Source organism: Hoplias malabaricus, chromosome 7 (assembly GCF_029633855.1).
Source record: "Hoplias malabaricus isolate fHopMal1 chromosome 7, fHopMal1.hap1, whole genome shotgun sequence".
Taxonomy (NCBI): domain Eukaryota; kingdom Metazoa; phylum Chordata; class Actinopteri; order Characiformes; family Erythrinidae; genus Hoplias; species Hoplias malabaricus.
The window spans coordinates 31,548,317-31,563,297 of NC_089806.1; the positions used below are offsets into that span (position 1 = coordinate 31,548,317).

At 38.5% G+C, this 14,981-nt stretch overlaps 1 protein-coding gene across 1 annotated transcript; it reads right to left on the minus strand.

The window, feature by feature from the left end:
* Positions 1 to 12,142: 12,142 nt before the first annotated feature.
* On the minus strand, positions 12,143 to 14,302 carry LOC136701794 (zona pellucida sperm-binding protein 4-like). Its single transcript, XM_066676511.1, has 8 exons — positions 14,011 to 14,302; positions 13,724 to 13,911; positions 13,533 to 13,630; positions 13,011 to 13,168; positions 12,744 to 12,936; positions 12,530 to 12,677; positions 12,381 to 12,456; positions 12,143 to 12,284 (listed from the first exon to the last, which is right to left on the minus strand). The coding sequence occupies exons 1-8, from the start codon at positions 14,276 to 14,278 to the stop codon at positions 12,184 to 12,186; spliced, it is 1,230 nt and encodes a 409-aa protein (XP_066532608.1). The 5' UTR covers positions 14,279 to 14,302; the 3' UTR covers positions 12,143 to 12,183.
* Positions 14,303 to 14,981: the final 679 nt, after the last annotated feature.

The following is a 14,981-nucleotide window of genomic DNA, read 5'->3' on the forward strand; positions in this document are numbered from 1 at the left end:
CAGGAGCACATTGCAGTAGTCTAGACGTGAAGTTATAAAAGCATGCACTAGTTTCTCTGCATTTTTAATGATAAAATATGCCGAATTTTGTACCTAGTAACAAGACTTCAGTTTTATCAGAATTTAACATGAGAAAATTTTGCATCATCCAGTCTTTAATTTCAGTTAGACATTCTGTTATTTTATGTAGACAAGCAACATCATTAGGTTTGGCTGATATATACAGTTGTGTGTCATCAGCATTCAACAGTGGAATTGAATCCCATGCTTACGGATTAGTCTACCCAGTGGCAGCATGTAGAGTGTGAACAATACAGGGCCAAGCACTGATACTTGTGGAACACCATATTTAACTAAAGTATGATTAGAGGATTTATTATTCAGATAAACAAATTGATAACGATCGGATAAATAAGATCTGAACCAAGAGAGGGCAGATCCTTTTATTCCTACCAGATTTTCCAGCCTATCAAGAAGCATCACATGATCTATGGTATCAAATGCTGCACTAAGGTCAAGCAGCACCAGAATAGAGATATAGCCCTTATCATGTGAAAGGAGTAAGTCATTAGTTACTCTTGTTAGAGCCGTTTCTGTGCTGTGATTTGGTCTAAATCCAGACTGAAAAATGTCATGAATGTCATTGTTTTGTAGATAAGAGCACAACTGCTGTGACACGACTTTTTCTAGAATCTTAGCAATAAAAGGGAGGTTTGATATTGGCCTGTAGTTTGCGAGTACAAGAGGGTCAAGATTGGGTTTTTTAATAATTGGTTTGATTACCGCTAGTTTCAGAGGTTTTGGTACATATCCAATGTTGAGGGATGAGTTTATTATTGTGAGCAATGGTTTAATGACTTTAGGTCAAATTTGTTTAAATAATTGTGTTGGTACAGGATCCAGTAAGCATGAAGTTGATTTAGATGAGCTAGTTAAACTAAGCAAGTCATTTTCATCGACAGAATTCAAGTAGTCTAAGTGCACCTCAGAGCTGGCGGGGGGTTCATCAACAAAAGCCGATGTGACTTTGGACTGATTTTGGATTTTGAGGCGAATGCAATCAATTGTTTCATTAAAAAACCTCATAAAGTCGTTGCTACAGAAATCAGAAGGGACAATGGGGTTGATTTCCTTTTTGTTGCCAATTAGATTTGATACAGTGCTAAAAAGGAATCTAGGGTTGTCTTTGTTGTTTTCTATAAGGGAAGAGATGTACTGTGATTTGGCTTTAGATAAGGCATGTTTGTAGTCGGTGAGGCTGTGCTGCCATGCAATTCGGAAACATTCTAGTTTTGTGTGTCTCCATTTACGTTCATGGTTACGAGCAGCCAGTTTTAATGCACGCATGCTGTCACTGTACCATGGAGCAAGCCTTTTCTCTCTAAATTGTTTGGTCTTGACTGGTGCAACACTATCTAGGTTTGTACACAATAAGTATTGTAGGTTGTTTGTAATGAGCTCAAGGTCATTTGGGTGAGTTGGAAAAGAAATGGTGGTAAGGTCTGGAAGGTTGTTGATAAAATCACTAACTGTTGAGGATGTTATAGTGCGCTTTCTAATATAGCGTGGTTGTGGACAAATATCAAAGTTTAACGCAATTTCATATGTGATTAGATGGTGATCAGAGATGGTCTCCTGTAGCGAGAGATTGGATAGATTCTTTATCTCAATGCCCCGTGTTAACACTAGGTCCAATGTGTGTTTGCATTGATGAGTGGGCCCAGTTACATTCTGAGTGAACCCTAGCGCATCCAAAACTGATTCAAATGCAATTTTAAGTGGATCATGGTCCTTCTCAAAGTGAATATTGAAATCACAAACAATTAAGGCCTTTTCTGAAACGGTAACTACACTTGAGAGAAAATCACCAAATTCACAAAGAAATCCTGTATAAGGGTTAGGGTTAAATCATATAAACTAATAGTTATTAAACCCATGATCAAGAAAACTAATCTTGATCCTTATCCAATTACAGACCTATTTCTAACCTGCCTTTTGTTTCTAAGATCTTAGAAAAGGTCGTGGCCCAACAACTTTACTCATACCTGTATAAAAATAATATTTATGAGAATTTTCAATTTGGTTTTAGGCCACACCATAGCACTGAGATGGCTCTAGTTAAGATAACAAATGACTTTCTTCTCACCTCTGATCAAGGCTGCGCATGCATGCTGGTGCAACTTGACCTCAGTGCAGCTTTTGATACAATTGATCATACTGTCCTGCTAGAAAGACTACAGAACATGGTAGGAATCACAGGAACAGTCTTATCATGGTTTAAGTCTTAATTTACAGATCGCTATCAGTTCTTAAAAATAAATAATTTCTCCTCTAACCACACAAAAATTGTGATGAGATTTGGAATCTCATTTTAGGACCTTTATCATTCATATTATACATGATGCCACTGGGCAGAGTTATTAGCAGGCATGGCATTACCATCCACATTTATGCTGATGATACACAGTTATACATATCAGCCAAACCAGATGACAAACCAACACTTAAGAAAACGGAGACTGTATAAAAATGTGAAGCACTGGATGTCGTACAACCCTTCTAATAAACAGTGACAAAACAGAGGTTCTCCTTTTATGTCCAAAACATGCTATACATAAGGCATCGCACTTAATACTACATTATGCTGATGTCCCATATACTTCCAAGTTCATCAGTTAAAAATCTGGGTGTCATTTGATCAGCATATAGGAATTATTGCAAAAGCAGATTTCCTACATCTTTGCAATATCTCAATATTAAGTAATGCCTTATCCCTGCCAGATGCAGAAAAAATAATACATGCTTTTGTGTCGAGATTAGCTTATTGCAGTGCGCTACTGTCAGGATGTTCCAGCAGAAACATAATGGCTTCCAGCTGAATTCCGTATTGATTACGAAAGTCTTTAACTAACGTATAAATCCTTGAATGTTCTTGCCCCTGAACACCTGCAAGAACTCATCACACATTATGAACAACCATGATAAGCAACACTGGATGATGCTTCAAGCACTGTTATGACCCCAGACTGACGCCACTATCACCATTATTGCATTAATCCCCATTACTTCCATCATTACTCTAATACCTGCACTTTACTATAATGAGACTTAACTGGTGAATTGTTTTTTTTTCTTTCAGTAGTTTGATCAGGAGGAGGATGGGTACTCCTTGTGGTCTTGGTTCCTCCCAAGGTTTCTTCCTCCAGCCTAAAGGGAGTTTTTCCCTGCCACTGTCACCTCTGGGTTGCTTGCATGGAGCTTTCTGATTTGCATTGTTAACTGTTCTGATACTAAATTTGTAAAGCTGCTTTGTGACATTAGTTTTAAACAAAATAATAAAATAAATCAAAAGCACTCTATATAAATTGATTTTGAGAAATTGAGTATGAGTTTAAGGAACATGACATTAGGACACTACAGCTGGATTCAATTTTAAATTAAGCCTTATGTTAACAGCCTCAGATGCATACTCAAGCACTGGGGAGAGTACAGGGATATGAAAAAAGTCATACATTTCTTTTGTCAATTATATATTTATTGAATTTTGCAAGAATACAAGCATATAAAAAAAACACAACAAATGAAAAAAATAATATTATATATATATATATATATATATATATATATATATATATATATATATATATATATATATATATATAATTTATCACCCAACAATTTTCAAACTGATAACCAGATTTCACAAAATGTTTGATGTCTGTTATGGATTTCAAAAGTGAGCTTTTCTAGAGGGAGAAATCTGAGATTTGTGACAGCCACATTTTAAATAAAGGAACATCTGGTGAAATCCACAACAACAAGATACATTTTTTTGCTAAGTATGTTAAAGTCCCTAACAAATATGCCTGGTTTTCATTTAAACACAGGACTATAAAACTTGGTGACATATTGAAGTTCTTGTCCAAAATTTATTTAATGTCTTGATGAACTTCTCTCCAAAATAATTGAATTTTTGTACATTTCCGCAACATATGCATAAGTGTACCTTCGCTAACATTGCATTTAGGGCAGAGTGAGGTTACATTGTTAAACATCTTATGAAGATGCATTGGGGTAAGTTATGATCTATAGAAAATTTTAAAATTCTGCTCTTGTATATTAATAGAGGTACATTTAAGAAAATATTTTCTTATACATATTGTTCCATGCATCATCATCAAATTTAATGTCTGTATCCCTTTCCCAGACATGTTTTAAAGAATTATTGCTTGAATTGATGGCAGTAGACAGAGTAGAATATATGAAAGAAATTTTACACCGGAAGCCATCTCGTTTAACAAAGAACTTCTCCACATCTGTTAGAACCATACGGAGTTTGTGTTCCCTAGATAGAGAGTCTACAAAATGACGCAACTGCAGATACTTATAAAAACCTGAATTTGGAACTGTAAACTGTGCTCTTAACTGCTCAAACGTCATCAATTATGCAGTCCTAGAGTTCTAAGCTGGTAAGGAATATCCGGGTTAAAGGAAATTGGAGAGTACAATGAGATGTGATTTGGGATTTTCAAATATCGTCTGATGTCCCTCCAAGCCAGAAGTGTGTTATAAATAATATATTTATCCTTTATAATATAAATATTTTTTCTAATGAACTGACAAACGGAAGAGATTTTAACTCAAATAGTTTACAAAAATAGGCCTCAGTTTCAACCCATTTAGATTTGGACCTGTCTAAGAACCATGATGTCATATGTTTAATTTGCGCAGACCAGTAGTAAAGTTGGAAATTCGGAAGGGAAGCACCTCCCAGTTCTTTTGGTTTAGTAAGTTTTGAAAACTTCATTCGAGGTTTCTTTCTGTTCCAGATATAGTCTGTTATAATAGTGTTTATGTTCTTAAAATATTTGATGAAATATAGCAAGGAAGAGTTTGAAAATAATAATTAAGTCAGGGTAGAACATTAATTTTTATAATATTAATTCGGCCAAAGAATGAATTCGGAAGAGAAGACCAGACACGTAAATCCTGTTCTATTTTGCCCCAAAGTGATGGATAATTGGCAGCAAATAAATGATCAAGCTTAGGTGTAATAAATACACCAAGATATCTAAATCCCTCATCAGAGATTTGGAAAGGGGATGATTGCCGTATACCGGCATCCTGTGGTATGTTAATGGGTAAGGCCAATGATTTGCTAAGATTAATTTTATAACCAGAAACCATACTATAATCAGATATTAAATCAAGAACAACATTAACAGAAACTTCTGGATTATATAAATACAAAAGAACATCATCTGCATAGAGAGAAATAGGTCTCCACCAATCTTGATACCAGAAAGAAGTTTATTACATCTGATTGACTGAGCTAGGGGTTCTATTACCAGAGAGAAAAGAAGAGGAGAGAGCGGACATCCTTGACGACAACCCCTGCCTACTGGAAACATTTTAGAGAGAAAACTCTTAGTACTAAATACTGCAGTGGAGGAAGAGTAAAGTGATTTGATGAAACTAATAAAAAACGATCCCAGGTTGACTTTCTCCAATACAACAAATAAAAAATCCCAATGAACCATGTCAAACGCTTTTTCAGCATCGAGAGAAACAATCATAGCAGGGGCTGTGTTTCTACTGCGATAATCTGTAATATTAAGAGCTCGGCGCACATTATCCGATCCATATCTTGATCTCACAAAGCCCGTTTGATCGGGATGTATCAACTGTGGCAACAAATCATCAAGTCTACGAGCTAGTACCTTAGCAATGATTTTAAAATCCACATTCAATAAACTTATTGGTCTATAAGAAAAACATTCTAGTGGATCTTTACCTTTTTTAGAAGCAAACAGATAGAGACAGTTTTCCACGAATCTGGTATAGTATTATGTTCATATAAATGTTGAAGGACAGGCATAAGAATAGGTGATAATTCAGGCCAAAATTTTTTATAAAACTCTATAGGGTATCCGTCCAATTCAGGGGCCTTACCAGAAGGCATGGACTGGATCGCCTCCCAGACCTCTTCTTCAGTAAATGGAGCATTAAGCATTCTATCGGCCTCTTTATTTGATAGGCTAACAATCTACTCGGTCTATTCCCATATTCATAATATTTCTGCTTAGATGAGAAGAGATTTTTCTTTATGTAATCTGTGTAATGAAGAAGAATTGAAGAAATTTTGCTCTTGCTTTAACCAATTGATACCAATTATTTTGGTTGGGTAATTGTTTATGTTGCTGTTCTAAATGGAGTATCTCATCTTCCAGAGCTTGCCTAATTTTCTCACGTGATTTTTTAATAAAAGAGCGCTGACAAATTAAATGGCCACGAATGGTTGCCTTGGCAGCATCCCACAATATGCATGAGGATACTGGAGAGAGTTGATCTTCTGACCAATAATTTTTAATGGAACTCCAAATTGTTTCACAGAAAGCAGTATTATTCAGCAACGATGAGTTATATTTTCAGATTTTGGTCTTTGAAAACATTACAGAAAAATTAAGATTAAATAAACAGGGTTATGGTCAGAAAACAATATGGGACCAATATGACAAGTCATTACTGTAGGTATTTAACGAACAGGCATAAAAATATAATCTAGTCTTGAATATGATTGGTGCGGGTTAGAATAAAATGTATAATCTTTGATCAAAGGGTGCCGTTCTCTCCATATATTAACCAAGCCAATGTCATTGCAGAGATTTTTGAGAGTTTTAGAACATTTGCGGTTTGGTGGTGGGGTAAATGAAGATCTATCTTCATAATATATTATGAAGAACGCAATTAAATTAAGTCCCCGGCCAATAGTCCAAAACCTTTGCAATGTTGATTAAACAATAAAACAAGATTAGACATAAAATGGGGGCAGTCGTCATTAGGAGCATAAACTATCATTATGGTAATAGACTGTCCAAGAATTGTGCCTGCAATTAAAATAAAGTGACCTTCGGGATCCCGTATTTCAAAATCAAGAATGAACGGGATATTTTTATTTATAAGAATAGCTACGCCCTGAACTAAAAGAAGAAAAGTAGACTTGTGAAGGACATCACACCCGTCCGGCCCTGTATCGTTGGGATGGGCTTCATCCGAGCCGTCTAGGATCCGTAGTTCTCTCTGTGTCTGTTCCCCGCAAAGCTTGTTATCACAAACGTCCAAAAAACAGTTTTAACAACCTAATTAGAATTAACACCAAGGCACTGCAGCGAACGCAATATTTCAGCACTTCCAGCATTAAATTAGGGCTTTTAAATATATGCTCTCTAACATGCAAAGCATTCACTGTCTGTGAATATTATTACTGATAACAAACTCTATGCATTATGTCTCTGCAAAACATGGGCTAAACCCAATGAATACATTGCCCTAAATGAGTCCACTCCCCCTGGCTTCAGCTATTACAGTTGCCCACGAACATCTGGTCTTTGTGGTGGTGTAGCCACAATTTATGACCCTACCACTGACACAACAAAAAAATCTAGTTATGATACTAAATCCTTTGAAGTACTTACTCTTAAAGTCACTGCAACAAAAAGGCAGCACTCGTTTATGCTCATCACAATCTATCGTCCTCCTGGCCCTTATACAGGATTTCTTTGTGAATTTGGTGATTTTCTCTCAAGTGTAGTTACCGTTTCAGAAAAGGCCTTAATTGTTTGTGATTTCAATATTCACTTTGAGAAGGACCATGATCCACTTAAAATTGCATTTGAATCAATTTTGGATGCGCTAGGGTTCACTCAGAATGTTACTGGGCCCACTCATCAATGCAAACACACATTGGACCTAGTGTTAACACGGGGCATTGAGATAAAGAATCTATCCAATCTCTCGCTACAGGAGACCATCTCTGATCACCATCTAATCACATATGAAATTGCGTTAAACTTTGATATTTGTCCACAACCACGCTATATTAGAAAGCGCACTATAACATCCTCAACAGTTAGTGATTTTATCAACAACCTTCCAGACCTTACCACCATTTCTTTTCCAACTCACCCAAATGACCTTGAGCTCATTACAAACAACCTACAATACTTATTGTGTACAAACCTAGATAGTGTTGCACCAGTCAAGACCAAACAATTTAGAGAGAAAAGGCTTGCTCCATGGTACAGTGACAGCATGCGTGCATTAAAACTGGCTGCTCGTAACCATGAACGTAAATGGAGACACACAAAACTAGAAAGTTTCCGAATTGCATGGCAGCACAGCCTCACCGACTACAAACATGCCTTATCTAAAGCCAAATCACAGTACATCTCTTCCCTTATAGAAAACAACAAAGACAACCCTAGATTCCTTTTTAGCACTGTATCAAATCTAATTGGCAACAAAAAGGAAATCAACCCCATTGTCCCTTCTGATTTCTGTAGCAACGACTTTATGAGGTTTTTTAATGAAACAATTGATTGCATTCGCCTCAAAATCCAAAATCAGTCCAAAGTCACATCGGCTTTTGTTGATGAACCCCCCGCCAGCTCTGAGGTGCACTTAGACTACTTGAATTCTGTCGATGAAAATGACTTGCTTAGTTTAATTAGCTCATCTAAATCAACTTCATGCTTACTGGATCCTGTACCAACACAATTATTTAAACAAATTTGACCTAAAGTCATTAGACCATTGCTCACAATAATAAACTCATCCCTCAACATTGGATATGTACCAAAACCTCTGAAACTAGCGGTAATCAAACCAATTATTAAAAAACCCAATCTTGACCCTCTTGTACTCGCAAACTACAGGCCAATATCAAACCTCCCTTTTATTGCTAAGATTCTAGAAAAAGTCGTGTCACAGCAGTTGTGCTCTTATCTACAAAACAATGACATTCATGACATTTTTCAGTCTGGATTTAGACCAAATCACAGCACAGAAACGGCTCTAACAAGAGTAACTAATGACTTACTCCTTTCACATGATAAGGGCTATATCTCTATTCTGGTGCTGCTTGACCTTAGTGCAGCATTTGATACCATAGATCATGTGATGCTTCTTGATAGGCTGGAAAATCTGGTAGGAATAAAAGGATCTGCCCTCTCTTGGTTCAGATCTTATTTATCCGATCGTTATCAATTTGTTTATCTGAATAATAAATCCTCTAATCATACTTTAGTTAAATATGGTGTTCCACAAGTATCAGTGCTTGGCCCTGTATTGTTCACACTCTACATGCTGCCACTGGGTAGACTAATCCGTAAGCATGGGATTCAATTCCACTGTTGAATGCTGATGACACACAACTGTATATATCAGCCAAACCTAATGATGTTGCTTGTCTACATAAAATAACAGAATGTCTAACTGAAATTAAAGACTGGATGATGCAAAATTTTCTCATGTTAAATTCTGATAAAACTGAAGTCTTGTTACTAGGTACAAAATTCGGCATATTTTATCATTAAAAATGCAGAGAAACTAGTGCATGCTTTTATAACTTCACGTCTAGACTACTGCAATGTGCTCCTGGCAGGGAGCTCGTGCAAAGCGTTACACAAGCTTCAGTTAGTTCAAAATGCAGCAGCCAGGGTGCTCACTAGAGCTAGAAAATTCGAACATATCACCCCTGTTCTCTCGTCCCTACACTGGCTAACTGTAAAATTTCGCATTGACTATAAAATACTCCTCTTAGCTTATAAATCTCTAAATGGTTTAGGCCCGCAGTATCTTACTGAACTTCTCATACCTTATCGCCCGTCACGTACACTTCGTTCACAGGATGCCCATCTACTCTTTGTTCCTCGCATTAAGAAAAACACAGCAGGAGGAAGAGCCTTTTCTCACAAAGCTCCTCAACTCTGGAATAGCCTTCCGGTTACTGTTCGGGGCTCAGACACACTCTCAATCTTTAAATCTAGATTAAAAACCTACCTTTTCAAACAAGCTTTTGGTTAATCACTCAATTTGAGGTTACTCCTTCTCTATTGGTGTTCGGGCTGGTTTTCATATTATCACTGTTCTGTATTAACCCTGTCATATCACCATAGCTACAGCATTTTTAGTTAGCTTTCTAGTAACCGCCAACACGCTGTCTGTCGCTGGGTTCTCTTGCCTGACCCGTGGAAGCTTGCCTGACCCGTGGAAGCAGGACAAATTTGCCCGTTCTTTACCATGACCCTACTAACCTCTGTATTTTTATTTGTTCCCTTTGTCTGGCTTTCTTTCTCCTGTCTCTCTCATGCTTTGAGATGTCCTGCTGCTCTCCAGGTGTTGCCCTGATTCAGCCCCTGTGTATCCTGTACAAGATCCTGGCCTTGTCTCATCTACACTATCATGCCTGGCCATGTTGTTTTATCTCAGATTAACTCTGCACCTAATTTTAACTCACACAGAATCCCTGATCACCTCCTCCTTCATCAGACTCATACATCACTAATATCATCATCTTCATCATTTTCTTTTCCGCTTCTCCATCATCACTAATATACTACATTTATATTACTATAACCCCTTCATCTGTCATCATTTCACTTTTACTTCTGTTCTCTGTTGTGTCTCCGGTGTCGACCCGAGGAGGATGGGTTCCCCGTATGAGTCTTGGTTCCTTCCAAGGTTTCTTCCTCGTGTGCTGAGGGAGTTTTTCCTTGCCACTGTTGCCCCTGGCTTGCTCATAGGAGGCTTGGACCCGGATCTCTGTAAAGCTGCTTTGTGATGACTTTTTGTTGTGAAAAGCGCTATATAAATAAAATTTGATTGATTGATTGACTTGACCTACCCAATCACCTTTAAGTTTTACATGTTCACTGTCAGTAGGATGTGTTTCTTGAAGTAGCCCTATCGATAACTCTTTTTTTTAGAGATGTTAAGATTTTTTTCCTTTTTACAACAATACCCTTTACATTCAGTGTAACCAATTTTAATGTATCACTCATCATAAATACAATCTAGAAATTATCTAAAGATTATGGTATGCAAAACAATTGTATTGTGCAGAAAGAAATCTAACAAATACGTAATAAAACAAAGTATAACAGACAACAGGAACATCCCTTTACCCTCTCTCCAAGCCCCGTCCCCAACTGACGGAGCAATAGAATCAAATCTGACTAATCACCAAAATGAAACATAAAAGATTATCACAATTAAGCCAGTAGGGCCATCCAAGAGAACATGCACTCCATAAACGAAGTCGTGAGCCGTGAAAAGACACCTCATGTTTAACCGCTGCCCTCAGAACAGCCTCCCTATCCGGACACCACAGAAAACATAAGAGAATGCTCCTTTGTGGGGAACCTGATGCCGGAGCAAGAGAGCGATGAGCACGCTCTATACCAAGGAGGTGAAAATCATGCAGGAGACCAACCCAGATAGGAAGCATTTTTTGAAGATACTGAGTAAATGGTATGGACCCCTCAGCTTTCTGGGGTAGACAATGACTTTTAGATTCTTTCGCCGGCCTCTATTTTCCAAGTCATCGATCTTAGCTTGGAGCTGACCAATGGTCAACTCCAAGGATATGAGCAACGCGGTTTGTTGGTGATTAGTGTCCTCGCCAGCCAAAATTCTGTTTTCAGAATTTTCGTCAAGCCTACTTTCAGTTTGTTGGACTCATTGAGTCAGGCTGGTGATAGTACCTTCCACAGATGAGATTGATGTAACAATGGTGTTCAATCGCCCATCTAAGATGTCCAGCCATGAGATTTAATCTCAGCAAGGATCAAATCTGTGTTAGGCGAGGTGATATTTGCATGGCTGCTAATTTTAGCAGCTGGTTCGCAGGGTGCCTGCATTTCTTTTTCTTGGTTCTTTGTGGGCAAGTTGATGCAAAGATTGGAGGGGTTTTATCATTTTGGGAGTCCGACATGTTTCAAAAGTAAGTCAAGTTATCTAATGGAGAAACAAAGTATTATTGTAAAACATTTATGAGCAGAGAAATGGTTCAAGTGGCCATATCCTGCTGGGTCATGTGACAACCCCCCCAGTCATACATTTCTAACTGGGATTGAGGATAGCAGAGTACCACTTTAACCAGCACTTCAGCCAAATAATTGTTAGTCATGATGCATCATGACAAGCAGTAGTGCATGTACTAACATTTTGGTTGCAGGGGAGATTACATGACACCCACCTGGTAAACCTCCCTCCTTCTGTGGGAATCAGTATATGGAGCATGTACCAGTCACATAATTCCAATTAAATATTCAGTTGCTAGAAAGAAATCTTCACACAGCACTCAAAATCAAGATCTTTATTTCATGAGGCATGGCACTTCACTTAAGTTGAGGGGACAGATCTGGGCTTAACATAACACACTTCTCCACTGGACACTACTACAGTAACTCGAGAAGTCCTTTCTGCTGCAGACACATCTCTCCCTGTTGGGGTGGAGGAAGTGTTCACATGAAATTCATTTAGTCATGCCAGACAGAAAAAAAACAAATACATTCCTAAAGATAATGTGTTCAACTTACTTTGTCTGGTACAGCTCGGCACACAAGATTGAGCAGCAGTTGGCTGACATACAGATGTGCTGCAGTGGATATACACCTGAAAAAGAGCAAACCACTCAGTAAAGGACACCTCGTTTCCCTGTACAATTTGAATAACCCAAAAGTGTTACCGTCTGTTGCAGAGGTGCCATAGAGGCAGGATCCACAAACGTGAACATCTTGAGGACAAAGCGCTTGTAATGGCTAGGGAACTGGAGACCAGGTAACCCATCAACTGGAATTGGCATGGTCAGGTACCGATCACCCTGGTAGGGGCACCTAAAGAGGACACAAGCCAGTATCAGCCTGTACTAGAGCACTACACAAAGTAGCAGTACAACTCACCCATCTACCAGAAGATCCCACTGAGGATGGCTGAAGGGGTCAGGGGAAGATGTTGCCCAGCAGTGTCCCAAGATCAGGGCAATATTGGGATCAGTTCTCCCCAACATGCGCACTTCCACAAACACAGGCTCCCTCAGAACCTTAGTCACAGGGTAGTCAGCATCACTGTAGTATGAGGTATAGGCTACTTGTTCTGTTGAGAAAGAAGGTAATTGGAGAAACCAGAGAAAAGTAAAATACATCCATGCCAATACACAGGAGCCTTACCTAGTGGACAGCCCTTGACAGTACATTGACCATTGCCCAGTCTTAATTCTACTCTGAGGGGTCCAGAAGCAACTACAGGTAGAGGAGGATCATTGGAAGAAAGCTGAACAGACAATGCCTCAACAGCTGTAGTAGAATACCTGCACTGGAAGTAAAGCCTTGAAAATAGAAACAAGAGGTTAGCAATAACCCACAGACCAGTAGTGTACCATTTCATTTACAAGGGACAATGAGATGCCTGATCTGTTCAGGGTACATGTTCTAGGTGAAAATAAATAAAATAATCCAGACACTTGTTCCACTCTTCTTTGTGGATAGTACACGTTTAAGAATTTGGAACTAGACCAATCCAAACAGGCAGAAGCACACCTGATTCAACAAATGTAATTCAATGGGCTTGGTCTTAAGAGCACTGCTGCATTGCTCAAATTATATATTGACAACAACCACCCCTCAGGAGACTGCTACCAAAGCCTCCATCCACAAACAAATAATTGCCAAGAAGCAGGTGGTTCTACTCACTCAAAATGGCTGTCTCTTGTGATTGCTCCAAGTGGTCCTACTCCAACTTCATAGGAGGAGGACATTTTGTTCTCATAGACCACATAGTCACCTAGCACCTGGAGGAAGGAGACAAGTGGATACACAACCATGGCATATTCCCCACATGTACAAGACCCAGCTAACTGAAACTGAAATGCTCCAATACAAACCACTGCTATTGTGCCACAAGCAGTCACAGGAAACTGGTAAATAGCAAAGCTTGCAGTATAATCCACAGCACTGCAGGAGCCATTACTTCCTCCCAATAGGCTGATTGAATCCAGGCTCAGTCTGGGCAGTGTTGTATCCCTGGCCACCACCAGTACAAACTGGCCATCTACTGTGCACTGGACAGTCACTAGGGACAAGAAAAAAAAACAGCCATCAACAGAATTCAGGAATACCTCAAGCAACAGGATTCAGCCACAGTATCAGAAGATTGCCTAAACCAACTTACCAGTGTTCCCATAGTAGCAGTTGTGTCCATCAAAACAGCAGTTTATTGCAGCACAGTGAGCAGCATCTATGCTAGGTTCGCCACAAGGAACCCTGAAAACATTATCCACTCTACATTTATCAATGCTGACCACTGGCTTAGTACCACTAGTAAGAGGAATAGCTGCTGAAGGAATCTGAGGCTGCTTCACAGACTGTGGACCCCATTGGTAAACTGCAGCAACGCTTACGTGACCATATAGGATGCCAAACACTACACTAAACCACATTATTGCTGCTATCCCAAAGGAATAACAAGTTGTCCTTATTCAGAGCTTTTATTTTGTTTTTCTGCCAATTTGTCAAAAGTCCAACCTCCTAATTAATTAACAGGAAATTGTGTTCCAGCCTGGTGAATCCATGATCCTGAGAAATTCTGTGATGAGTCTGTTGGGGGTCATGAGTAGAAACAAATTCTGTCATTATTCTGCCGGCTGCTAATTTTGCCTTTCATCAGCTGAAGTAAAATACAAAAGGTACGAGCTGTCGGGTTATGAGAACTAAATATATTTAAAATGCAGAAACCACTATAAATAGATTATACATTTGGTTAGAACCTCAGCAAAATCTTTGTGATTATAATTCAGAATAAAATGGCTAATCACGGTTCTAAAAGTGTTCACAAAATGGCCGAACCTCAAGTAATTTATGACGCAATAAAACTCAGCATATCATGTATCTAAAATAAAAATAATGCATTTTCTATCTAGCATTGAACAACATATTCCTAAATCTGACTTTGCAGTTTTTTAGGCATATTGTTCACACTTTGAGTGCAGGATCCAATATTTTAGGTCTTTCATAGTGCACTTTGTACAAAGATTCTGAGCCATTTGAGATTTAGCCATTAAATTCAAGGACTGTGATCTATGTTTTATATGATGGAGTTTGAGGGCCACGACATTTAAAAAAATTAAGAAATTCAGAGAACAA